This window comes from Drosophila grimshawi, unplaced genomic scaffold (genome assembly GCF_018153295.1).
Source record: "Drosophila grimshawi isolate 15287-2541.00 unplaced genomic scaffold, ASM1815329v1 contig_1377, whole genome shotgun sequence".
NCBI lineage: Eukaryota > Metazoa > Arthropoda > Insecta > Diptera > Drosophilidae > Drosophila > Drosophila grimshawi.
Window position 1 is genome coordinate 21,975,960 of NW_025062900.1, and position 24,679 is coordinate 22,000,638.

Consider the following 24,679-nt stretch of genomic DNA (forward strand, 5'->3'; position numbering starts at 1 on the left):
ATTGTAAAAGATTTAGTTATTTATAATTGAAAACAATGATTTCAATTTGTTGACAATTCTACCTTTTGTTTATTGAGGCTTTGGTATTTCTGATCTTTTTCTGATGTACAAATTTACTAATCCTCCTACGATGTCCGAAAAGTATTATAATAGATGGATGAATCGGATTTGGATTTGGTTAAGAAATAATAAATAAAATAGAAATATACATATATAAATATGAACATACACGTATATAAATATGAACTGTCGATTCACATTGGTTAGTTGAGTTTTATTTCTTTCTTATACACATAATTTCAATTGTTGTTTTTAAGTACACGTTTCAAGTATACACATTTTACAAAAATGTTGCAAAATTTAATTAACTACTGGGCATTATATCTTAGTGATTTAATCATTTGAAGGCAAATTCTTAAGAGGTTGTTTCCTTAGTTTGTTTGTTGTTTGTTTTCTTTTTAAGTACGTATCATATATATATTGCGTAATTAAGAATTTAACAAATGGACTCGTTTTTCGGTAGTTTGTAACATGTAAACTTTGAATAGAAAAATAAACTTGGCATGTAATTCCACATACAAATACATTATACATATGTATGAATTGTCGATGGTTACATACGAATACATTATCATATACACAAATCGAACGTAGGTAAGTACATACACGTACGTACATAAATATATATACACATTCAAATACATTTTAAGCACATTGTACTAATAAAACCGGTTTAACTTTGTTGGCTTAAACTAATGAACATTTTAATGGTATTTACTAATTGCACGCACATACATATTGTGTGTATTGCTATTGTTGTTGTTGTTTTTTTTCTTTGTTGTTGTAGTAATTTCTATTGCTGTAATTGTTGCTTCCGCTGAGGTAGAGCACATTAACTAATTAAGTAATTATTATTTCGTTACCAGTGTTTGTCAAATAATTTTTGTAAAGCTACCGTTGAATTTGGTGCCTAACTATTTCTAGTTTTTAGTTTTATGTTTTTGTTTTAAGTATTATTTGTTTTGTTGGACACACTTGTTGGGTACATGAGTTTCGTCAAATATAAGCATTAAATTACTAAACCAGATTGGCATCCTTCGCCATGCTATAGAACGCCGATTTCGGATTGCCGAGCAGCTCGTCGGGTGAGGCAAACTCGGTAATTTGACCCTTATCCAGCACGATCACCTTATCCGAGTCCAGAATCGTATTCAAGCGATGGGCAATTGTCATCACAGTACATTCCTTAAACTCACTGCGAATTGTTTTCTAAATAAAAAATACAAAATATTGTTTATTAACCTTTCTTGATTGGCAGCTCAAATGCTTACCTGAATGAGGTCGTCGGTTTCCAGATCCACAGCCGCTGTGGCCTCGTCCAGGATGAGCACTTTAGTCTTGCGCAGCAAAGCACGCGCCAAGCAGACCAATTGACGTTGACCCACGGATAGATTTTCGCCACCCTCGGAGATTTCGTGATTCAGACCGGCTGCTAAACTCTTGGCGAATGCCTTCAGATGCGACAATTCCAATGCTTTCCACAGCTCCTCATCGGTTTTAATCTCAAATGGATCGAGATTGGAGCGCAGCGAGCCGGAGAACAGCACGGGATCCTGTGGTATGATGGTTAGGCGCGAGCGCAGCATATGCAGACCCATGCTCGCAATATCCACTCCATCAATGAGAATCTTACCACCAGCCGATTCAATGATTCTGCAAGAGCAAGCAAAAGAAAAGATTTAATTTAGTTAATAATTATTAACAGAGAACTGCCGCAATGTTGTTAACATTTGTATGTTATGTCGGTAATCAGACAGATCTCTTTATGTTATGTTCAAGATGCGTTGCAGTTAATAAAATTTGTAATTTAGGATAGCTGTTATTTAAATGCTTATATTTCAATATTTGCATGGCAAGTCACTGTTACTGGTATGTGGCTTAACATTAGTTGTTTGCAGCTCACCTGAATAGAGCCAATGTTAAACTGGATTTGCCAGCGCCAGTGCGTCCCACGATGCCGACCTTCTCGCCGCCCGTTATGTTGAAGCTGACGCCGCGCAGCACCAGGTCGAGACCCTCGCGATAGCGCACCTGGAAATTCTGAAACTCGACTCGACCATCGGCGGGCCAATTCTTTGGCTTCTGCTTGTCCGACTCCAGCTCCCAGGGAGCCTCCTGTTTCGTCTCGCCATACTCCTTTATGCGCTCCACAGACACAATGTTCGTCTCAATGTCGGAGGACATGCGCACCAGCCAGTTGAGCGTTTGGGTCACCTGCAGCGCATAGCTGACCGACAGACCCACCAGGCCGGGATTCGTTTGGCCACCGAGCACCGCAAAGAGCGAGGCAAACAAAATGATTAGATTGCCAACCATCTCCAGGCGAACGGCGAGCCAACGATTGGCAATCAGAGATGGATATTTGCACACTTGATTCTTGTCCACCTTTCCGTCCGATTCATCAATGAAGCTGCAAGCGAACATAACAATCGATAAATCGTGATCGAATTTAAATTTGCCGCCATGTTTTGGTACGAATTTTATTCATTAAAAGGGCAAATTTGTTGATACAATAGATATTTAATATACCCCGATATTAAATACTCACCGATCTTGTACAGTATAGGCGCGTATCGTCGAAACTCCAGTGACTGTCTCGCCAAAGTGTGAATAGATTGGTGAACGGGAGACGGACTCCAAGCGCATCAGTTGACGCGATGTTGCCACATAGAATCGTTGGGCGAAGTAATAGATGAACGCAATGGGCACAATGACAGCCAGGAAAATTGGCGTTGAAATGCTAATAACCACAATAGTTGCAAGAACCTAACCAAAATATAATTTCATATTAATCTCCATACCTATAAAGTTGACGGTGGTTAAAAAGTGTGCAGAGTGTTGAGAGGAGTTAGTTGAAAATAATAATGATAGGAAACTGAAATTGTTTGTTAAAATTCATGATCCGAGTCGAATTCGATACGATTCAGTTGCATGCCCAAACGCTGTTATTTGATTTGAGTCCAGAAACCTACCTAGCTCAAGGATTTTATCTTAATCTCACTTTCCACTAAATAAATGCATATTTCAACGAAATGCTAACACTGGAGTAGATCAGTGGTATTCGAATTGAACTGGTTACTAAAACTGGAATAAGAATAGGAAGTTTATAAAGGATTGGTGGGAAAGTTTTCAATCATAAATCAGCTTCAGTTTTCTGTTTAGTTGTAGTTGTTTAAATGTATGTCAAATCTGAACTAAAATTGAAATTGAAGTAATTACGTTCGGTGCAATTTGTGTTAAGTTTTACCTCATAAGTCAGCACTGAACAGATCATCAGAAGTGCTGGCAAGTATTGATCAACTACAAGAATATCGTTGGAGAATCTGGTTATAGTACGACCCACCGGAGTGGTTTCAAAGAATTGCACAGGGGCATAAAGCACACCATGCAAGAGACTCCCATGTATCTTTTGAGCAGCACGAATGCCTCCAAGAGCCGGAAACAGGGACAGGAGATTCGATGAAATACCTGGCGGATTAACAATGGAGATAAACAAATTGAACTGGTGCCAAATGTACTGAAAGTACGAGTGCTGTCGGACAGTGCTCCACAAAGTGTGTAAATAATTCAAATATGGATGAAACACAATTAACCTTTTAAGTTGGGTTAGAAAAAGTAGAAAGTATGATCTAGTATGATATTTATAAAAAATTATAATCCACATATATATATATACAACGTGTACAATAATTGAAATCAGGAATATCTCTTCAATTTCTGTTACCTCATGGAGCAGCCACACAAAATTTATTATGAGATGCGGCAGTGCGTGATCAAGCGTTTCAATATCTTTCGAGAATCGCGATATTATGCGACCCACCGGCGTGGTATCGTAGAACTCTACGGGTGCGCACAGCGTACGGCGCAAGAGGAAGGCGTGAAGCAGGCTAGCAGCCCGTAAACCTCCAATTGCGGGCATCACAGCCTTCACAACGGATAAAAAACCTGAAGATTGAGGAATTTAATTTCGAATTTAATTTTAAAAAGTTCGAAGCAACTCGAAGTTAGAATTTGCTGTTTCCATGCTGAATATACGCGGCAAAAGTGCTGGTTGGGTTTAGACTCTCAAACCAAAGCGAAAGAAAGATTAGTTTTGTTTTTCTTTATGTTTTTGGATTAGTGTAACATAGTTGGGGATTATGTGATATACAACAAAAATACGAAAATGCAATATACAGTTGTTAATTTGTTCTGTAGCAATTTTGACCGAATTAAGAAAGGGGTTGGTGGGGGGATGTAGAGTTTCTATTGTTAGTGCTTAAAATTACCTCAAATGCACACCAAAGACAATCGGTCATAACCTCCACAATTTTCTGGTCAACCGTTTCAATATCTTTGGAGAAACGGGACATAATGCGACCCACTGGCGTGGTATCGTATAAGCTCATGGGTGCGCCCAACATACGGGTGAGGAGGAGGGAGTGTAGCACCTGGGCAGCGTGCAAGCCTCCAAGCTGTATACCCAAATCCGAGAAGAACGAGGCAATACCTGCGATTGGGATGGATCAGATGATCAGATCAATGGTCCAATGGAATCGTTAGTGCATACTACAACAAGTATGACGAAACAGTATTATTTGAACACTTTAGACTAAAATGAAGAAGAAATTACAAAGCATTCACGGCGCAGAAACTATAATACGGTATTGTTTACAATTTGGAGATTTTCGAATTTGGTTTTTAGTTTTAAACGGTCCTCAAATTGCTACAATTTGGATTTTTTGTATTTTTTTTTAGTAAAATGTTAGTCGCAGATATTACTTTAGGTTAGTCACGAACATCGCAAAGGCAACATACCCGAAACGCTTGTGAGCAAAAGACTTGAAATATTTGGGGCAATACCGAATCCAATTTGTACACATCATTAGCCAGCCGATCGATAATGCGGCCCCTGGGTTGTATATCGAAAAAGGACTGAGGAGCGCCCAAAATACGCCTAAACAATTGGCGAAAGATTCTCTGCGCACCTCGCAGACCCGCAATATAAACGGTAAGTGTGTTGCCTATTTGGCTACTAACTGCAATTAATAGTTGAGTTAAGTGGGTAGATTTGAGGTTAAAACAAAAACGTGTTAATTTTGTTTTTAGTAACAAGAACAATTTGCGAATAAAACGTTTAAAAATATGTGTAGATATGCATTGAAATTTCACAGAACAAACTTTAGATTGATGCTGTTTGCTAATGAATATGATAATCTGTAAGCCTATCTGAGACAATCAACTATTGGGAGGAACTGACAAACAAAGACTGACACTTCGCAGGAGAGACAACTTTTGTAGCAACCCCGAGGTTTCCATACCAAACTCAAAATAGGACTAATAATAAAAAGTGAAAAGTGCCGCAATAAAAGTGGAAAGTCAAAAGTGAAAGTGAAAAATCAAAATGTTAACTTTGAACTGATAAATGGCATCCTGGATTGGTATTAGTGGACAGGGTTTGTTACCTGAAACGCTGTGGACAGGCACATGCGTATATTTAGCGGCATGACCAGATCCAGGCAGCTGATATCGTTCGAACAGCGATCCAATATGCGCCCCTTGGGCGTCGTATCGAAAAACTCAGATGGGCAGTGCATGATATTATTAAAAAGCTGTCGAAACACTTTGAATGAGGCGTTAAGAGAGCATGTGAAGAGTGTGATGGCGGCGCCGTAATTGCAAAGACCTTCATCATAAAATCAATATGAATATGTGTATGTGTCGAATGCATGAAAAAAGAACGGAATATGGAGTAGAAAAAGAGAGAGACAGACAGAGATTTTGGTACATGGTGTGTAGATTAGATTAGGCAAATCTTAACTTCTAGAAACATAAGTTTTATGTTGTTGTTTTTTTTTTTTGTTGGTGTTTTACAAACCGTAACTCAAGTGGGCTACAAACGTAAGATAATAAAACGCGTGGGGGAGAGAGAGAGTCAAATAAAATGCATAAGAAAAATACCATAAATATAAAGGTCATGAAGGAGTCCACGGTGGCGGGCAACTCTTCGTCGATAACATCCATATCGGCGCTGAAATTGTTCAAGATGCGGCCCAGGGGCGTTACGTCGAAGAAGCGACAGATCGAGCCGCGCATTATGTAATGCAGCAGTTTGTTGTGCAACGTTTTGGCCGCATTGAGGCCGCCGCAGTATACAATCACGACCGCAATGTAGGCAAACACACCTGCATGGAACGGAACGGAATGGAATGGTATCGGCACGACACGAAACGAAACGATAAATCGATCAACATTAAATGTTTGGCATTAAACAGTAAGTAAGGCGAATCTACTTATGTAATGCGAATCAGAAAATGGGCGCGTGTTTATTTCTATGGTAGATATATCTATCCCAAAACCCACCCACCCAGCCAGCCCAGCTCCAATCCAGGGCCCCATAACTAATCAGTATTAATCGGCAAGGACTCTGAGACAAGTGCGTCCTCAGATTAAATATGTGTTGGGTAGTCGTGTGGTTCAAAATGAGAATTAGGCTTTATAATAAATAAGAAAAAAGCAAAAGCATAAGGCATACATAAGGAAACTCAATTATAATTGAGGTTATGACTCAAATCAAGTAAGAGCGTTTAGTTTTTTTGCAATAATGTTGTAAATGTAATAAGAAAATAATGGAATGGATATTGCTTTTTGTAATCTTGTTAGTAGCTTTCGTTTTGGGGGGGTAGAATTTTTTAACCAATTGTAGCCAAGCGAGAGAAAAGTGCTGGATTTGAGTTTTATTTGTTTTGTTTGCGCTTATTCTTAAAGTATCTTTACCGAATAGCATGTCGATAGAAACTGCGACACAATTTGGGGCAGGACGTTGTCAACTGTGTCGACATCCTTCGCAAAGCGACTGAGTATGCGACCCAATGGCGTTGTATCGAACATTTCCATTGGCCATTTAAGCACCATGCTTATCAGCTTGCTAAACACCTCCAGGGAACAATGTAATCCACCCAGGGCCAATGCTAGGCCGGACAAATAACGTGCCACAACTGCATTTGAGCGTTAAGGATATTGAATAACTACCCCAAATTAAATTGCTTATCAGTTATATATACACAAGTATTAGTATAGCTTTATAGCTTAACACAAGAAAGAGATCCCAATAGCGGACATGCTGAGCATGCGAGAACTAAAACTATATACTATACTACGACTATATATATACATAGACATGTTCGGACATGACAGTTCCCAACAGTTAGTCAGTTAAAATCGAGGCCGAATTACGTGGAATATTAGTTAAACTGAACACAGAAGGGGTCTAATCCGGAATTTCAAGTCATACATTTAGTTAAGAATATTACAAATTATCATGTTGACATTTTAAAAATGTTTTTAAAAATGAAAGAGATCATGAAATTTAAAACCGCCACGAGGGTGAAAAAGATCCCCAGAATTCCACAGCTAAGCTGGGAACATCGAGTAAACTCAATTTAGAGTTGGTCTCTATGGATTCTAGGTAATATTTGGCTTAGAAGTATCGTTGTGTACGAAAGGAGTTAAGCAGTTGAGACAACATTTACCGCCATTAAACAAAATAGGACAACTCGAAAGAGCATTGGAAGTGTACTGTCGACAACATTAACATCCTTCGAGAAACGATTCAGAATTCGGCCAACTGGCGTGATTTCAAACATTGCCATGGGCCAGCGGATTACACAAAGGAGCAGGATCCTGTGGAGTATGATGCCGGCGCGGATGCCACCCATGGCCAGCATAAGGGAGGATCCGATAAATGCCAAGACTGTGAGATAGGTAGGCTTATTACGATTATACTCTACAAAACTACAATACAATTGTTAAGACTGCAAAACTGTGGTAGCTACGAAACTAAAGCTTGCTGCAGGGTGCAGCCTATAACCTATTCGGATATGTAAAATGGTAAAGTTATTTGGGTTCGTCGACTAATGAGAGAGATGGTAACGAATTGAAATTACCGCAAACATTTGCATAACGGCTACGCGCAAATTAAGTGGCAGGGTGTTGTCGCATGTATCGACATCCTTGGAGAAACGATTCACAATACGGCCCTGGGGCGTTATGTCAAACAGTTCCATTGGCCAGCGCAGAACGAAATGCACAAGGGTCTCATGCAAATATTCCGCACTATAAATGCAGCCCAGCGAGAGGGCAAGGGTCGATAGGAAACTGGTCACAACTGCATTTATCGGAAGTTCAGAAAGTTAGTTGACTTTAACCAAACGAACAACAAACAGAATATATAATGACAAAAGCAAGGCCAAACGTTCTTATATATATATCCAAATTTCACCATTATGAGAGGGGGGTTGGCAGTATAATGGATATAATGAATCCCAATAGATATGATGAGGGTGCAGGAATAAGTACGTTAGTAGAGATCGTAAGTAGTAGAGGCAAGACTGTCTGTCATCGAAATAGTTTACCATGAAAGCCTGCATCATCACGACACGTATATTGAATGGCAGTACGGTATCGACGACATCGATATCTTTCGAATATCGATTAACAACACGTCCTTGCGGCGTCGTATCGAACAGCTCCATCGGCCAGCGCAAATTCGAATGCAACAGTGCGTTATGCAAGGTGAGGGAGCACTGAAGAGCGCCCAACGAGACCGTTAGTGATGAGAAAAATGTCGATCCGACTGCAAATTTTGTTGGTGGGGTACAGGTCATCGTTTTCGTAATGATTGGATAGAGGAGTTTTTTTTTTTGGATTTTCGTTTTTGGGGCGAAACACAATACACACAAAGCAATTAATTTTGTAAGTTCTGAATATTTTATTACATGCGCACATACACGATATAAAAGATAATAAAAACACACACAGATTATATTATCGAAAGTAATCGAGTGTGGACAGAACTGTATCAATTTCCAGTTTCGAAACCGAAAAATATCAGGCTATCGATAAATTTTAATTTATGCTGGATTCACATAGAGCAACATAAAGCGTCAATCATCACGGTTTTGCCATGCATTATCAAAAGATGATCTAAATCATTTTGTTACACTCAAAATACTTCAGTATTCTTCGGTCCAAAATTGAATTTTTTTTGGCATTCACTGCGAAAATGTAAGCAAAGCCGGCGCAAACAATTTAAATTATAATTTAAAAATTTCAAATGGGGAAACAAAAGAATTTGAATTAGCGTAGCAGGTTGCAAACAAGGTTGTCTTAGTTGTTATTTAAGATACAAACATTTAACTTCTTAAATAACACCCTTCCATTAATTATATAAATTGTAATTAATTATTTATTTGAATTGAGTAGTGGCCAAACGGACAAATGCATTTTCCGCAAATCGTGTGACTATGACAATTGTTTTTTGCGAACAGATTTTGCAAAACTGTGCAGAGTATTAAAAATAGCAACTACATCTAATTTCTCCACAAAATTCAATTTAAATTTGTTTGTCAACTAACAGCTTTGACGGATGCTGATGTGAACAGTGTCGCAGCTCCAATTCGTTCCGCTAGATGTCGCTCTGTGTGATTAGTCTTTAACAGTAAGTTAACAGTGTGGATTTAGCTTTGCCGTCTCAAACTCTAAGCAAAATTAAAAATGTTTCCAAGCGCTTTTACAGCGTTTTTTGGTTTATATGGAGTTTATAATTATCGATAACGTTAATTTTCGATCTGAAAACAGGCCTTGAAGCACAGCATTGTATCCAACAGAAAGTGAATTGTTATTCATATTCGGACCATGCCATAATTACGTGCTGGGCGAAGTGTTAGGTCTGTTTAGCGTGCAGCATTAGCGATTAAGTGCAAATTAAAAGGTGTTACTTGGCATATTGATAGCCGTACACTATATGTTTATATATATTTAAGTGTGCTTTGTAAATATGGGTACAATTGCGGTCGATAGATTGTTGGTCAGTGAGACGGGATGAACGGTTTAGGGTTTGTCCACAGACTAAGCTGTAAGGGGTTTTTTTTTTGCATGAATTAGCGGGTAAACATAAATAGCAACACATAAATAAGAATTAAACATAAATAGCCAGATACCAAATAAATACAATACTTAACTTGCAACCAAGACACAATGTGATAAAGAATAAGATGTTGTCGCTAGTCGCTATAAATCCAGTTTTCTAAAGCATTTACTCAACATAGATATCTATAGCAATATTTACTTTATTCGTTTCGAAAGCGATTTCATCTGATTTTCTATCACATTAGTTAAAAATAATAATTAAAAGCCATTGGAACATTAAACAATAACGGAACGGAAATGAAACGATAACGATTACATAACAATTACGTAAATGCGACAAAAACGAACACAAAATGCTATAAACTGAATCACAATGAACTCACCTTGTCCAACACCGAAGGCTCCGTAGACACCCAAATACATATTCCTCAGTCCCGTATCGTTCTCGACTTCTTTGTCATTTGACCATTTCGTAAGCCACAAATTGGAGCCGATTTGGAAGCCTTGGAACACAAAATTGAGCACTAGCGTTGCAACTGACAGAAAGATGCCGACACTCTTGATATAATGCTTATAGACGGCAAAGTCGACGCCACCCGTCTGCGATTTCTCTGTCTCAATCAGTTTGCCTTCGATCTCCTGTTTCTTCTTCAACGAGGCAGCCGATCCTCCAGAATCATACGAATTTTGTCGCTTACCGCGACGACGCAAACTGCCGCCCATCAAGCTGCTGGCGGAGTTGATGGATCTGAAATATCAATAAAAAAAAGAGCACTTAGTAAATGTTCTCGCTTAGTAAATGGTTGCAAGATCAACTCACATGGAGTCAGAAAGGCTTTCGGTCCGCGCCAGTGCAATCGCTTTCTCAAAGGGAACGACCAATTCGGGATCTGTCTGAGAGAGCTGACGTTTGATTTGATCGATCTCTTCTTCCTCAACATCGCCCTCTTGCAGATGTTGCATAAGGAAGTCGGAGAAGGCGCCCTTGCTCTTCAGCAATTCGCTGTAGGTGCCACTCTCAGTGATCTCGCCCAACTTCATCACATATATATTATTCGTTTGGGGTAGGAACGTAATGCCATGGGTAACAAGGACACGGGTCTTCTTGGCCAGCATGCCCTTCGGTCCGATCACCTCCTCAAAGATGTGTTTGCCTACGTGCGCGTCGACTGCACTCAATGGATCATCCAGCAGATACAGATCCGCATCGCTGTAGACAGCGCGCGCCAATGAGATGCGCTGCTTTTGTCCACCGGATAGATTGATGCCCTTCTCACCAATTTCGGTCTGATCGCCAGCCGAGAGTATTTCAATGTCGGTGCGCAGGGCGCAGGCATCAATGACGCGATTGTAGCGCTTGCGATCGTACGGCTTGCCAAACAATATGTTATCACGTACGGTCGCATTCTGAATCCATGCCTGCTGCGGCACATATGCCATAGTGCCGACGGTGTTTACCGAGCCCGAGATCTTTTCCATTTCACCAAGGAATGCTTGTATCACCGAGGACTTACCGGAACCGACAGTGCCAACAATGGCAACCAGATTATTCTGGCGCACCTCAATGTTGATATTCTTGAGCGTTATCTCATCCTCCTCGCCCCACGAGAAGAAGCCATTCTCAATGGTCATGGGATGTGCTATAAATAAATTGATAAAGATTAATGAATCCAATCCAAAATCTATATTTTATATACTCACGCTTTGAGGCATCATGCTGTACGTTATTGGGGTCCAGCTCTTCACTGTTCAAGAATTTATTTATACGACCAACAGAAACTTGCGTCTATACGAAGAATAAATCGATTAGAAAACTTTGCTCTCAACCCAACATTAGTTTCAACACACAGGAATAGTTATTAGTTAGTATTGTTTGTGGGATGTTTTGGAAAGGATGATGGGCGAAGCTCTTGAATACTAATGAATTGTCTCCAAATGTGGCAAGGTAAGCCCCAAAATTCGGACTTCCGCAATTTTTGTACCCTTGCAGAACTATGAGTATTTAGTGAATTATATCTATAAACTGCGAATAATAGCTTCCAATATGTCCTAAATTTCCTTGGTTCATAACTATTTTTCATTTTTTTTGTTAAGTTTTTCATAAGAAAATTCTTAAATCGGAAAATAGCTTAATGTATTTTTAAATTGTACGGAAATATCTAGCTAGTTTTAATTATAAGCAAATCAAATTCATATTTTTTACGTTATTATAAAAATTTCATAAATACCCTCTGCAAGGGTATGAATTTAGATCTCAATTGAATGAAGATGCTATTAGAAACGAATAGAAAAAGTACCCCAAAACCGGCTGCTAATCTGAGAATCTAATGAAATGTCCGACTAATTGTTAAACTTTCGTTACGTAGGACACCTGGATGATACATAAATGGACTCCTCTAATAACCCGTTAAGTTAACTTGATAATGACAGTGATGTTCGGGAGTTTAAGAAAAAGTATCTTGAGGAATGTTCTGGTGTGAGGTTAGGTAAGGGTTTAAAGTTGCTCTCGTTGCTGTTGCTAAATAAAATAATAATAATACAGTTGAACATAAATTACAATCACAATACGGCACAAGGGAACAATTTCACAGTGTGAACTGTTCTGTGAATGTTCTCCAGTTTCGGCATGTTATACTAATAGATATAGGTGTTAAGATATCATGCCGAAACTGGAGAAACATATGTTGAATTGAAATTGCAATATGATAAACTTACTTGCACCAGGTTGGTGATCAGCATGGGCAACATTGTTAACGGAAAACGAAGAATGTTGAATAATGATAATGAAACAAATGTTTTTTTCGCATCAAGCACATTATTCTCATCGACTAGAACATATGTGGCAAATGTGACTAATGATACCTAGAAAAATACATAAATCATTAAGGGTTAATGCATGTTTTTTTTTTCTTTTTTTGTTTTGTGTTCCATTACTGATGCTGATAGATGCCCATAGCCGAAGTAAATATGAGCGTTGATTATAATGCCAGTAGATCCTTTGTTTGCTGTAGCTTTACCTCGGCTATGTCAACCGTCAGCATTGGTATTATGGTGAGCGGCAATTTCATGATATCGAACAGTGCGAGACTGACAAAGACCTTCTCGACGCTCAGCTGATTCGCCTCACTGGACAACAGGTAAGTGGCAAATGTCACCAGAGATACCTTTTTTTTTGTATTTGTTTTTTTTTTTACATATTCATGTTTTTTTTTTGGGCAAGACAATAGACACAGAATCCACGATTAAAGCTCGTTCCATAAACGTCAAGTGCTGCAAAGAGAGTTCAAAGTGTGGCGCCGATTGGCTGGCAATTCTTACCAAAAACGGAGCACAGGACCACAAGAAGGATGTGCTGGCATTCAAATAGGCAGTAGAGCGTAGTGTGGCAATTTCCTTATCACGTATATCCAAGACTTGCTTCTCAAAACTGGGTTCCCAGGCGTACAACTTGAGCACCTGCAAAAACAAATGTGATTTGAATAATATTGTATTTTGTGAATAAATTCAAATATTCTGTGATGAAATGCTTAAAATAAAAGATGGTTTCTTAAACTATAAATTGAATACCAATAGATTGTTGTCACTCACCTTAATGCCACTGAGGACCTCGTTCATGAGCTTGACACGGTCATCCTTGTACTTCATTTGGCGTATCTGATAAGTCTTGATGCGACTGGCAATGAAGCCGTTCAACGGAATCATGATGATCATCACGGCGAGACCGGCCAGCACAGAGGGGCCCAACTGCTGCCAGAGGAAGTAGAGAGCTAGTGCAATTTGCAGTGGTGCCGACCACAACATATTCAAATAAGTGGTCAGATCCATGAAACGTTGCGCATCCACTGCCATCAGATTGACAATTTCGCCGACTGTCGACTGTTTGCGGGCGGCATTTGAGATGCGCAACGCTTTGCGGTAAATGCAATTGATTAGAGCTGTCCTAATGCGCAGACCGACAATGAACATGCGATGGAAATACTGGGCCAAAATGAAGGTCTGTGCACTGGCCAGGACGAAGAGTGCAACCGAATACAGTATACCCTTCCACTCCGGCTGGGGATTTTTTTCATAGTCCTCCACATAGCTAATGATCAGGCCAAGCACTTGGGGCTGGGCAAAGGTCAGGACATCAGTAATCAGCTTGAAGAACGAGCCGAACAGAAAGATTCCGCCGAAGGATTTGTAAATGGGCGGCATAATGCTGGCCAATCCCTTCTTCTTGCCACTGCTCTCCGGATTCTCGAAGGAAACGCGGCCATTGCTGAATTTAGCCTTTGGCTCATGCTTGGCGTTACTGGTCTGCTTGTGATTCTTGCGCACATTCTGGTTCCAGTAATGAGCAAAGGTGGGCATCACTTCCTTGCAACTATCCTGCGGCCGCAGATCCCACAAATCCTTCTCCTCCAGAGGATTGCGATAACCTTTCAGTGCCATGCCGTCGAACCAACGGTACGTGATGCGAGAGAGAAAACTGGCCGACAGCTCAGGTATCTCGTTGGGTCCACGATGGTATTTGGTCTGCCTGGGCAACTTGTCGGAGAAGCAGTTTAGCACCAACATCACGCACGAGAACGCAAAGAAAATGTAAAAGCTGACAAACTGATATTCCTCCCATGAGAAATCGTTCGGGGAGACCTGTTGCGAGTTGGTTATCTCATTGCGTTGATTATTCAGACGTGCCTCGGTGCGGCATCGTGGTATCGAGAAAATCACCAGCAGGAACCAGAATATGAACTGGCAGCCAGATGTCTGTACGCCGTACTTACGATTCAGTGGTATAAATATCAATAACATCAACTGCAATATGGGGAAAACAGTTATAGATAATTATATATGTGACAAGGTCAACATTGGGTTACCCAAGTTCATACTTACGAAGGTGGCAAATTTTATAATCGGTCCCCAAATGTCAAGGGCATAGAGTGGGCCCGAGCCCATTTCGTCGCCCTTCTTAACCAGTGCCATTATTAGATCCAGTGCGGTAATCACCAAAAGACCAAGATTTACAAATAGTTTTGCTGTGTTTAATTTACCCCATGGTATATTCTTATCTAAGCTGGCCTTCAGATACCAAAAATCGAACAACACAAATAGCCAGAAGAAAGCACAGGGAGTCCAAACAAGCACTGTTTGCTCGAAACAGGGCGTAAAATCAGGATCGGTTGTCCACCAAGTCTCGTTGGCATCCTATAAAAATATATATTTATGTGTAAATTAGAATTTGCCGATTTGTTACAAATAATAATACATTACCCAAAATGTGGAGCCACAAAACTGGTCCATGGCACTCAATTCTTCGGTCATGGTGGAGCTTTGGTTTTAGACTTTTGTGTAACCACTCGTCCACGTGCGACTCTGCAATTAAAACGATGCTGTAAAACATACAAAAATTACTATGCAAAAACAGCTGGTCAATTTCGCAGGAGGAAGCAGCAATAACAAAAATAAAATAAAAATGATGAGCACGAAACGATAACGATAAATTTTGGACAGATTGACAACATTTCACAGCACTGTTACTATTGTTAGTTATCGCACTTATCGCTTAGCAACATTGCACGGCGTTTGTACACTTTGTCATCCGCAGCATAAATAAAACACACTTTTTCTTGTCAAAAAAAAAGTAAATAGCAAAGGCAAGCTGCAAACTTACATTTATATGCTATATAAAAAAGAGCAAAGATGTCGCGCCGCACAAACTTTATCGATGGCAACGACAGCTTTCGCGAGCAAAATCTACGCTTTGTGCGGGTAAGCAAAATAAAATACCTGTACAAAAAAAAACAATAATTAATTTCTGTTGAATCCTGTAGAACGAGTTTGAGGATAACATAAATCAATTCTTTGGCTCTGGCAACGATGCTGGTCCTGCTAATGGTCCTGGTCAATCGGACAGTGGAGCCCCACCACGCGACTCAATAATTGCACAACCAACACCCGGTAAGTGGGTTGCTTCTTAGGGTCCACCTTATCGGGCTATTGTTGGTTACCGGGCATGATAATTGTTTATTTCTTATATATTTTCTAATCGCCTAATGATGCGTAATACACCTGGTGCTTATCTGTCAGAGCAATCTATAAATCGCTGACACATTGTTAAGTCGATCGCCTTCGATTTGGTCAAGAGTGAAGAGTATTGAAAATCGTATCTCGCTATCATTAGGAATTCCTTACACAAAATCAAGTTTCATTAGAGTGTTTATATTTTAGCAATTTCTTCATATACGTACATATATATACCACATATAGCATATTCATGCCATATACTTGTATTCTAAAAATCTGACGAAAACCCGTTCTGGTGTTCCCCACACTTGTTCTTTTTTTTACCAATGTCACATTTTTTGTTAGTATTGATCTAAGCCATATAGAAACAAGAAAACTGGTTTGTTTGTGCTTTTGTATTAATTTTTAGTTAAGACAAGAAATTTAATTAAAAATTAATCTTAAAGCACCGTTGCTTAAATACCCTGCTTAAATACCCTAGCATACCATTTATTCATTCCCCGAGCAAGCAATCAGTTTACATTTTATGCACTGTATTTGCTGCTGAACAATAATATTTTTAGATCGATTTAACAATCGGCTTTGCAACTATTTGCTCGCTATTGTTCATTGTACAAATCAGATAAGATTTGTGTGGGGTTCGTTGCAAATTAACTGACCAAGTAATTATACCCGAGAACAAGGTTAAAGTCAAAACAACAAACGAGTATTTTTGTTCAGACAACCCATCTGTAATTAATGGCAAACCTGTTCCGGACACTATTCATGGGTTATGTAATAAAAAGAAAAAATCTAATTCTGTGCGCGCGCAAATGCCAAAAACTCATTTTTAGAATGAAACCTTTTGTATTCCAATTTTTTTTTAAGAAACTTTCGACTACTGTTTCGATATTGTGTCAAGTCATCGTGAAGCTGCAGCCAAGAAATCACCCGGAAAAGCAGCCTGATAAAACGCCAAAGAGAAGTTCAGTAGCCTTTTATATGTGGTTTACATTTCGAGGTCAAACAAATTGAACTTTACAATTGTTGTCACACATAAGTGTATATATATATATATATATGGCTTGCTTGTCTTTGACGTTATCACTGCACATGTCATCTGTTATCACTTGGCCATCTGTTATCTATATTTCGTCGCTAAAGTTTCCTGATTTGAAAATTGCTTTTATTGCTGATCCTTTTTTGTAAAATTATCTGATCATTATCTTTCAAGATTTTTTTTAATACTAGTGCGTTGTTATCATTATAGTCCAAGTACGTTCTCCTATCAAGTATTCCATATGTATATATTTAACTACAGTGTTCACTGGAAAACTAAAACCTTTCATAAACCAACAATTTGTCATCATAGTTTATGATCTGGTTTCAATTTCACACTATTTTCACTATTTAATTTTGGATTTGTTTTCGAATGATTACTGTATCCTTGTTTTTATTTTATTTACAGTGGTTTTAGTCTCAAATTGCACTTTATAACTTTATTGTTTGTGCTTATCGCGCTTGTTTATAATAATAACTGAATAACTGCCCATGTGTGTGTGCGTGTGTCTGTGTGTGTATGCATGTGCGGGTGTTCTGTTAACAGCATAACAATAATTTCAGGGCCCTTTTTTCTTTTTCTTTTTTTGTTGGCACTCAGTTGGGTTTGAAGTGTACGTTAGTGACGTCATCGTGCTAAGTGTCTTAATGTCACAGCATAAAAACACGTATACGTTTATATGTATATATATATATTTTATGGATAATAATTCAAATAATGGTCGTGTGTCATTTCATTTGCCTTTATCAATTATAAAACCGCATTGAGCATGACCAAACAGAAAATCACACCGCAAATAAAAAAAAAACACACACAAAATTATGTTTGTAATTATCAAATTTTGCCGGCGGTGCCAGATCATTTAAATGATTAATGGAAAATCGTTAGGGGGCAAACCAAACATCGTTCTATGTTGATGTTGGCTGAAACCCTTTCAGAATACACTTATGGGGGGGAGGCGGCAGTATTTCACAATCTGTGTTAAATAACTTTCGCTCGCACTTGTTACGCTTGCGGTCGCGTCCGAATAACAACAGCCAGCATATTGCAACAACAACGATAAAAGTCACTTATAATTACCTCGGCGAATAAACTGCTGCTGCTGTGTGTGTGTGAAGCGACGGCTGGTTTTTATTTTCTTATTCGTTCCTTCGACCGGCTCGTGTCGAGCTAACAGAACCAACTGAATAGCAAACGCACTGCCCAGCAACTCTTATTTGTTTCTAATTGAAACGTGGGCCCTCTCTCTCACTCTCTTTCCACCAATACTAACGCACGCACTTAGTCAGAGCTGGCAATCGTACGACGTGAGCGTCAAACTAACTATTTCTGCCACTCTCTCTATGTTTTATGAATGAAAATCTGTGCTGCACTAAGCCGGACTTAGTATGTTAAAAGCGCACAACTGAGCTTGTCACATTGCAGTGCGCTCGCTTCTCGAGCATAGTTGGTGGTGCTTTTAGTTCTGCGCACACACACCTGCTGCCTTAATTGCCGAGTCATTGCTCATCGGCAATTTATACGCGCGCGCCGAAAGATACCAACAAAGAGAGCTGATAAGCGCTAAAGAGAGAAAGAGAAGGTGCTTATGAGTCGCACAGTCATAAAATAAAAATACATTGTTGCTTGATCAAATACTCGCTTAAGCGTTTTGCAACATAGTGCAGCCGATCAGTTATACCAAGCATACTAACAAGTATATACTTAGTATGGACATATGTATGTTTATGCTTACAACTGTTGTAATGTTAACCAGCTATTGGGAATAACAGTGACGTTCGACTTATGCTGTGTGAATCAAGCATGTGTCAAAATTCACAGTTAATGTTATTTAAATAGCAAGCGTGTTGAGTACTGTTTACAGAGATATAAATCCAGCACAAACAAATGCTCAACTTAAAACAAAAACCAACAAAACAATAAAAATAAACAAACAAATTCGAACGCACTCTTAATATTTTTCCAAAGAGTATTTGCTGTGTGTGTGTGTGTTCGTTGATTTTAATTAAAGTGTCTCAATTTTCTTTACATGTATTTGACACAAATATAAACAAAACGCCTTTCGAAAATTGAATAGGCAATTATAATGAATCGCCGTTCCGCAGCGCGGAGCTGGATCAGCGACGTCAATATCTGCGCCAGCTGGGCATCAGCCGGAATCGGGCTCATATCATGTCCATCGCCTCTTTTAAAGTGCCCGATTTCAATTTGGGCGACATTCGACGGCAAAGATATCGCCTGAGCCTGGAGGCCGGCGACAGTCGCCAGGCCGAGGTGGACGCCATCATTGTGCGCCAAATTACAGCCATGCTTGAGTTGCGGCCCGGTTTAAGGCACAAGGAGCGACCCCGAACTCCGCCGCCACCTCGTGACATCGATTGGCATGGTGAACTCGAGGGCTCACGCGATTTAAGGGATGTTGTGCCAAGGCAACGCGATGCAAGTCCGGAAAATGTTGGACTATTTCGAAGATTCGATGGCGACGATTGTGAACGAATCAATAGTTCTTGGCAGCGAAACGAAAACTTTGATCAGCGAAACGAAAATGTTCGCGATCGAAATGATCCTTTTCGAAATGACAATTTTCAACTTCGAAACGAAAATTGTCGTGGGCGGCATGAAAACTTTGATAGAGATGACAATATTCATGGGCACGTTGCACGATATGATAATGTTCGTGATCGAAACGATGATTATCGGGAAGTGGACAGATTCAATTATAACCATCCAAGATTTATGGATAATAATCGTAATCCAAGCATGGAAGATATTAATCTTAATCGTCGTCAAGAGCGATTCAGAGACGCTGAACCCATTATATATAGCAACCACAACAATCGTCAGATAAGTAATTCCAATTTTGGTTCAGATCGTCGTCAAGCAAGCCCTGAAAATTGTCCTGATGATAATTTTCGTGGCGAGCGTCGAAGAAGTTTCAGTAGAACTTTCGATGATTCAAATAGATTTAGTAGAAATTTCGATGATTCCAACAGTTTCGGTAGAAATTTCGAGAAATCCAACTTGAACGATTACGATGACGATTACCGAGCAGTTCCACGGAAGCTACACGAAGAAAACTATAGCAGAAATAGCCCGGAACACAGAAGGATGGAGACATGCTACCCCGATGACAGAAACGAACCACGATCTTACAATGAACGCAACGAAACTTATCGCGAGGAGGATTTCCGCGAGCAGCAGTCAGATTTGAGATCTCGTGGTTCCATTTTTGGGGAGTCATTTCATAATAATATTAGGAATGATGACGATCGATTTCAACGTATTGAAAATGCTGACAATTTTGCTTGTCGAAGCAATTTCGAAAACGATTTTAACGCAGAGCTATCAAATAGTTTTGATGACAGAAATGAAATTTTACTGTATAATCGAAATCAATATAATGCCGATTATAATGCTCTGTTAAATTTTGATGATCGTCTTGATTTTAATCAAGATTTTCGGGACAGGACGAACGGCAACCATAATAATAGCTCGACTGACTTTCAATCTGGCAATCAGTCCATCAATGATAACTTCAGAAGCTTTGACTTCTCAGAGCCCGACAGAAACATGATGCAAAGTGACAATCTGGATCTGGACGATCGTCATGAATTTAATCAAGATTTTTCGGACAGATCGAATTGCAACTTTATCCAATCTGGCAATCAGTCAGGCAATGATAATTTTAGAAGCTTTGACTTCTCCGGTCCAAGCACAGACCCGATGCAAAGCCAACTTCAAAACCGATATTCCCAACAGTCAATGAAACAGGCTGGAAAAAAATCGCTTAATCGCGCAAATCAAATGAAACAAAAACAGCAACCAAATAAACAATTCGCTGCCAATCTATTTGGCAACAACAGATCTAAAGGCCCAAACCCAAATAAGCCAAGTACAACGCAAACACAGAATTTGCAGCATCCACCAAATCGAGCTGCCAAATGGCCACTGCTGGCTGCCCCAACGGGCCCCAGGAATAGGTTTAATCAATCCAATATTAATGATAATGGCACAAATTTGAACGGGCCATGTACATGGCAAGCTGCTCATCAGATTAGGCAGCAGCAACAGAAGCTGCCATTAAAACCATTCGGAACTGGTAAATTACTTTATAAGTATATTATAAAGTCTTAAGGCACTTGAGCATGTTTTTCATTGATTTCAAGTTCGATATTGACTTTAAAATCGTTTTTCCATCATCGATTCAAAAAATCTTTAAATATGCAAAATCAGTTTTATATTTTCTCAATAAATTTATTTTAAATCGATATTAAATCCCATTTTTCTCGAGCAAAACGTTAACTTTCAGGATTTTACTTCTCAACCTCAACACTTATCCGAATAAAATTCCATTTCAAAAAATCAACTTTTTAATTCATTATTAAATACCAGTTCTCTCGAGCCAAACTTTAACTTTAAAGATTTTACTGCTCAACCGGATATATATCGTATATGTATAGAATTATTATATGTATAGAATTATATTCCATTTAAAAACCCACATAAATGTTTAAGTGCCAGACAAAACCAAAAAAAAAAGTGTAAGAAAAATAGAGTAGGTGTATAGTGCAATTATTTTTGCAGCCCAAAAGCGTAGAGCAGAGTCATCACATCCGGGAGCGCCAACGAAAGCAGAGATCAAGAGACGTAAAATGGCGGAGAAGCGAGGATTCCTCATTGGTGGCCACAAGTTGCCGTACATAAATCGAAGTGGGAAATTATTGCCGCAGCCCGAGGATACATCATATGCGGTCACATTTTTCGAACATGAACCGATCTACAATACATCCATATACGCCATAAACAACGACGAAATGGGCCCAATGACAGACATCGACGACGATGAAGAGGACGAGAATACGGATGAGGAGGCAACGGACAATGGGCCAACGGGCATCCTGAGGGTCGCACTTAGGAAACATCATGCCATCCGAAAGAAAATCAACATGGCCTGGACCAAGCTCTATCGATCGAGCAACTTTAAATGCTGGCCCACCTGGTGGAAGGCCTACAAATGGTGTGAGCCGGAAATGAATCGACAACTGGAGAAGTTCGGTTCACTCAATATCCGTCAGAAATTTCTACCCATTTATCCAAAAAAATCCACTGCTCATGTCATCAATATGGTGATGAAAGCAGCACATTTCGCCCTGGAGGAAAACACAGGATCGCATTATCGCAATGCGAAGGCTCTCTATGTGGTGATGAATGAGACGTTCCTGGAGAATCTCTCATTAGACGCCATGGAGCAGCTGCAGGACATGATACGGGGTGCTCCAAATCATTTGTGGGTGTACAAGATGCGCAGCACGGTCTATCTCTGGGCAGAATACCATAAAATTATAAACGCAAAACCGCGAAATGAACGTAACTTTGTGGCCATCCATGCCCAATGGAAGAGTCCCGTCTTCCATTGGATGTGCAAGCAGGCATTCGATGAACTGAAGGTGGGTCAATTGGCACACATCTATATCTATTCTATATATTATTAATGCTCTGCTTTTTTTGATGCAGGCCATTAGTGCCATTGAGTGGAGCGATCACAGCACAGAGTACCCACATCTGGAATCAACTTTATAGATTTTGGGCTTATCTTTAATATATATGCATTCTGTATTGTAAATTATATATACTTAATTGGAATAAAGCTTCAGGAGATTAATGAAACATTAATCATTAAAATGTTATACAAATATAGGTTAACCAACAGCAACAAATCATTAATTTGTTTGAATTGTTTGTGTATTTGAATTTGGCGCCTGCATAATATAATTATCGTAGTGTTAGTTGATTGAATTGTAACTACATTTTCATAATATGTTAAATGCATTTCAATTGCAGCCGCCAGTGTTAACAGCGCTCTCTTTATGCGGCGCACAACCTCTACAAAGGGCGCTCGCTGATCTACCGGTTACTGTTTATTTGATCTATTTAAATGTTATGCAAATATTTTTGTTGGCAGCAGCAAGCAGCCGACTGTTGCTTATTTAATCTATTTGAATTTAATACAAATATTGTTGGCAGCAGTAGGAGCAACAAACCGTTAATTTGCATAAATTGTTTGTATATTTGAATTTGACGCCCTGCGCATTATGATATAATATAATATATATTATAATATAAGCCGCCAGCGTTAACAGTGCTGTCTCTGTACAAAGCACGCTCGCTGATCTGCTCTCTGTTATGAAAATAAATTGAGGGTATTATTTTGAATTAAAGCTACCAAATGGCTTAAATACTTTGGTGTAAAATTAATATAATTTTATTTATTATTATTATTTGTGTCATGCTTTATTTTATTATATGTATTTAAATTAATTATTTCCTACTCCATTTCGTTGTCAGGCTACTGTGTGAAAAGCTTTAAGCTGAATAGCAATGAGAAGTTCTTCATTAATGTTTGCGTGGCTCCGGAAGTGCCGGCACCGAAAGATGTCACCGATGAGGAGCTCATTGCTATTTTGGAATCGACCAAGCCCGGCTCCTTTCGTGTGCCCATGAGCATCTCCGAGATGCGCACCACCAAGGATCGTTCGGACAACTCGGTTGAAGTTTGCGACATTGCCATTAATCCAAAGTTCTTGGCGAAAACTAAAAAATCGCAACTCTTCAATAATTTCTTTCTGCAAATCGTCGCCGAGGCGCTGAGCGAGAAACACAACATTCAAATATCCATGGAAAATACCATCATATTGACCAATCGCAAATTCATTGGCACCCTTGTCGCCCATCGTGTGCGCAACGATGATGTGAAGCAGGCCGAGAAATTTGATATTGCCATCGATTCCTCGGACTTCCCGCAGGTGCAGCTGAAGCAAGACAAGCAGTCCTCATCCAAGCCGGCCTCATTGGTGCAGGAAATCGATGAGGAGCATGCGGCCAAAATAAGGAATAGCTGGGCCAAAAGCAGGGAACCCATTTACAAGTTGCGTGCCCGAGTTCGTGATGAAATCGTCGATGAAATCCGTGCCGAACTCTATTTGCCCAATTGCGTGAGTGTTTATATTATACCAAAGACTACAGAGATACCTATATACATATATCTCTCTGTACAATTTATATAAAATTTCTCGATATACTCTATATTATATAGATATATATAGGTATATTTATATTCTTTCATTATGCTTACCAAAAATAACAGACTTTGTAGAATAATTTTTAGTAGTTGTTTCATCATCATAAATATATTATATATACATATATACTATAAATAGATATATAACAAGAATACTTACGGTTTTTTTCAGGTTTCCTCCCAAGAATTTAGCCTAGACATTGGCGAAGATCGTATTTTGATCGAGTCACAGAAGCATGGCTATTTTTTTGACAAATTTGTTAGCTATCGTTTGAATCAGGAACGTGCCCAGGCGCTTTTTGATAAAACCAGCAAGGTGCGCAGATTTTAAATTACAATTTCTATCAGTATTCTATAATCTATATATTTGGTTATTTTCAGATGCTTCAAGTACGCATTCCGGTTCTGAGCAATTAATTCCTGGAACTAAAGGCTACCAAAAATTTAAAATTTGGAATTTTAGTATCTTAAAAATAAATATAATAAATAAATAAGCAAACATGATGAGCAATGATCAAAATGTTAAATATTTATCGTTACTATTTTATTGCATTTTTTAAACTGTTGAAGTACTTTTCCAGTTGTAA

The 24,679-nt window shown here is 39.1% G+C and overlaps 2 protein-coding genes across 28 annotated transcripts; one reads left to right on the forward strand and one right to left on the reverse strand.

Annotated features, from left to right (window-relative positions):
- Position 1: 1 nt before the first annotated feature.
- Positions 2-18,111, reverse strand: LOC6566789 (multidrug resistance-associated protein 1). Of its 26 annotated transcripts, XM_032739491.2 has the most exons (14): positions 18,095-18,111; positions 15,223-15,324; positions 14,845-15,156; positions 13,558-14,766; positions 13,288-13,425; positions 12,685-12,831; positions 11,671-11,755; positions 10,790-11,609; positions 10,353-10,717; positions 6,001-6,224; positions 2,609-2,826; positions 1,964-2,470; positions 1,332-1,713; positions 2-1,269 (listed from the first exon to the last, which is right to left on the reverse strand). In XM_032739491.2, exons 2-14 carry the CDS (start codon positions 15,271-15,273, stop codon positions 1,078-1,080), a joined length of 4,650 nt encoding a protein of 1,549 aa, XP_032595382.1. In that variant the 5' UTR covers positions 15,274-15,324; positions 18,095-18,111; the 3' UTR covers positions 2-1,077. The 26 variants fall into 26 exon arrangements, with proteins under 26 accessions (XP_032595382.1, XP_032595389.1, XP_032595387.1 ...); XM_032739498.2 differs by lacking the exons at positions 6,001-6,224; positions 18,095-18,111 and adding an exon at positions 3,785-4,005 and having other exon boundaries at positions 15,223-15,341; XM_032739496.2 differs by lacking the exons at positions 6,001-6,224; positions 18,095-18,111 and adding an exon at positions 4,329-4,549 and having other exon boundaries at positions 15,223-15,341.
- On the forward strand, positions 15,510-24,619 carry LOC6566790 (PIH1 domain-containing protein 1). 2 transcript variants are annotated; one of them, XM_032739518.1, is made up of 5 exons: positions 15,510-15,720; positions 15,783-15,909; positions 23,360-24,006; positions 24,265-24,408; positions 24,474-24,619. In XM_032739518.1, exons 1-5 carry the CDS (start codon positions 15,652-15,654, stop codon positions 24,507-24,509), a joined length of 1,023 nt encoding a protein of 340 aa, XP_032595409.1. In that variant the 5' UTR covers positions 15,510-15,651; the 3' UTR covers positions 24,510-24,619. The 2 variants fall into 2 exon arrangements, with proteins under 2 accessions (XP_032595409.1, XP_032595408.1); XM_032739517.1 differs by lacking the exons at positions 23,360-24,006; positions 24,265-24,408; positions 24,474-24,619 and adding exons at positions 19,092-21,113; positions 21,599-22,461; positions 22,529-22,698 and having other exon boundaries at positions 15,541-15,720.
- The last annotated feature ends 60 nt before the right edge of the window (positions 24,620-24,679 follow it).

Bases quoted from the DNA above. Each gene is read 5' to 3' on its own strand.
- LOC6566789 (XM_032739491.2), bottom strand. From the start codon at position 15,273: ATGACCGAAGAATTGAGTGCCATGGACCAGTTTTGTGGCTCCACATTT. The intron at 11,610-11,670 runs GTGAGTATATAA...ATTTATTTATAG, and splicing joins ACAGCATGATGCCTCAAAGC to CACATCCCATGACCATTGAG. The intron at 10,718-10,789 runs GTGAGTTGATCT...TTGATATTTCAG, and splicing joins GAAAGCCTTTCTGACTCCAT to ATCCATCAACTCCGCCAGCA.
- LOC6566790 (XM_032739517.1), top strand. From the start codon at position 15,652: ATGTCGCGCCGCACAAACTTTATCGATGGCAACGACAGCTTTCGCGAG. The intron at 21,114-21,598 runs GTAAATTACTTT...TTATTTTTGCAG, and splicing joins ATTAAAACCATTCGGAACTG to CCCAAAAGCGTAGAGCAGAG. The intron at 22,462-22,528 runs GTGGGTCAATTG...TTTTTGATGCAG, and splicing joins AGGCATTCGATGAACTGAAG to GCCATTAGTGCCATTGAGTG.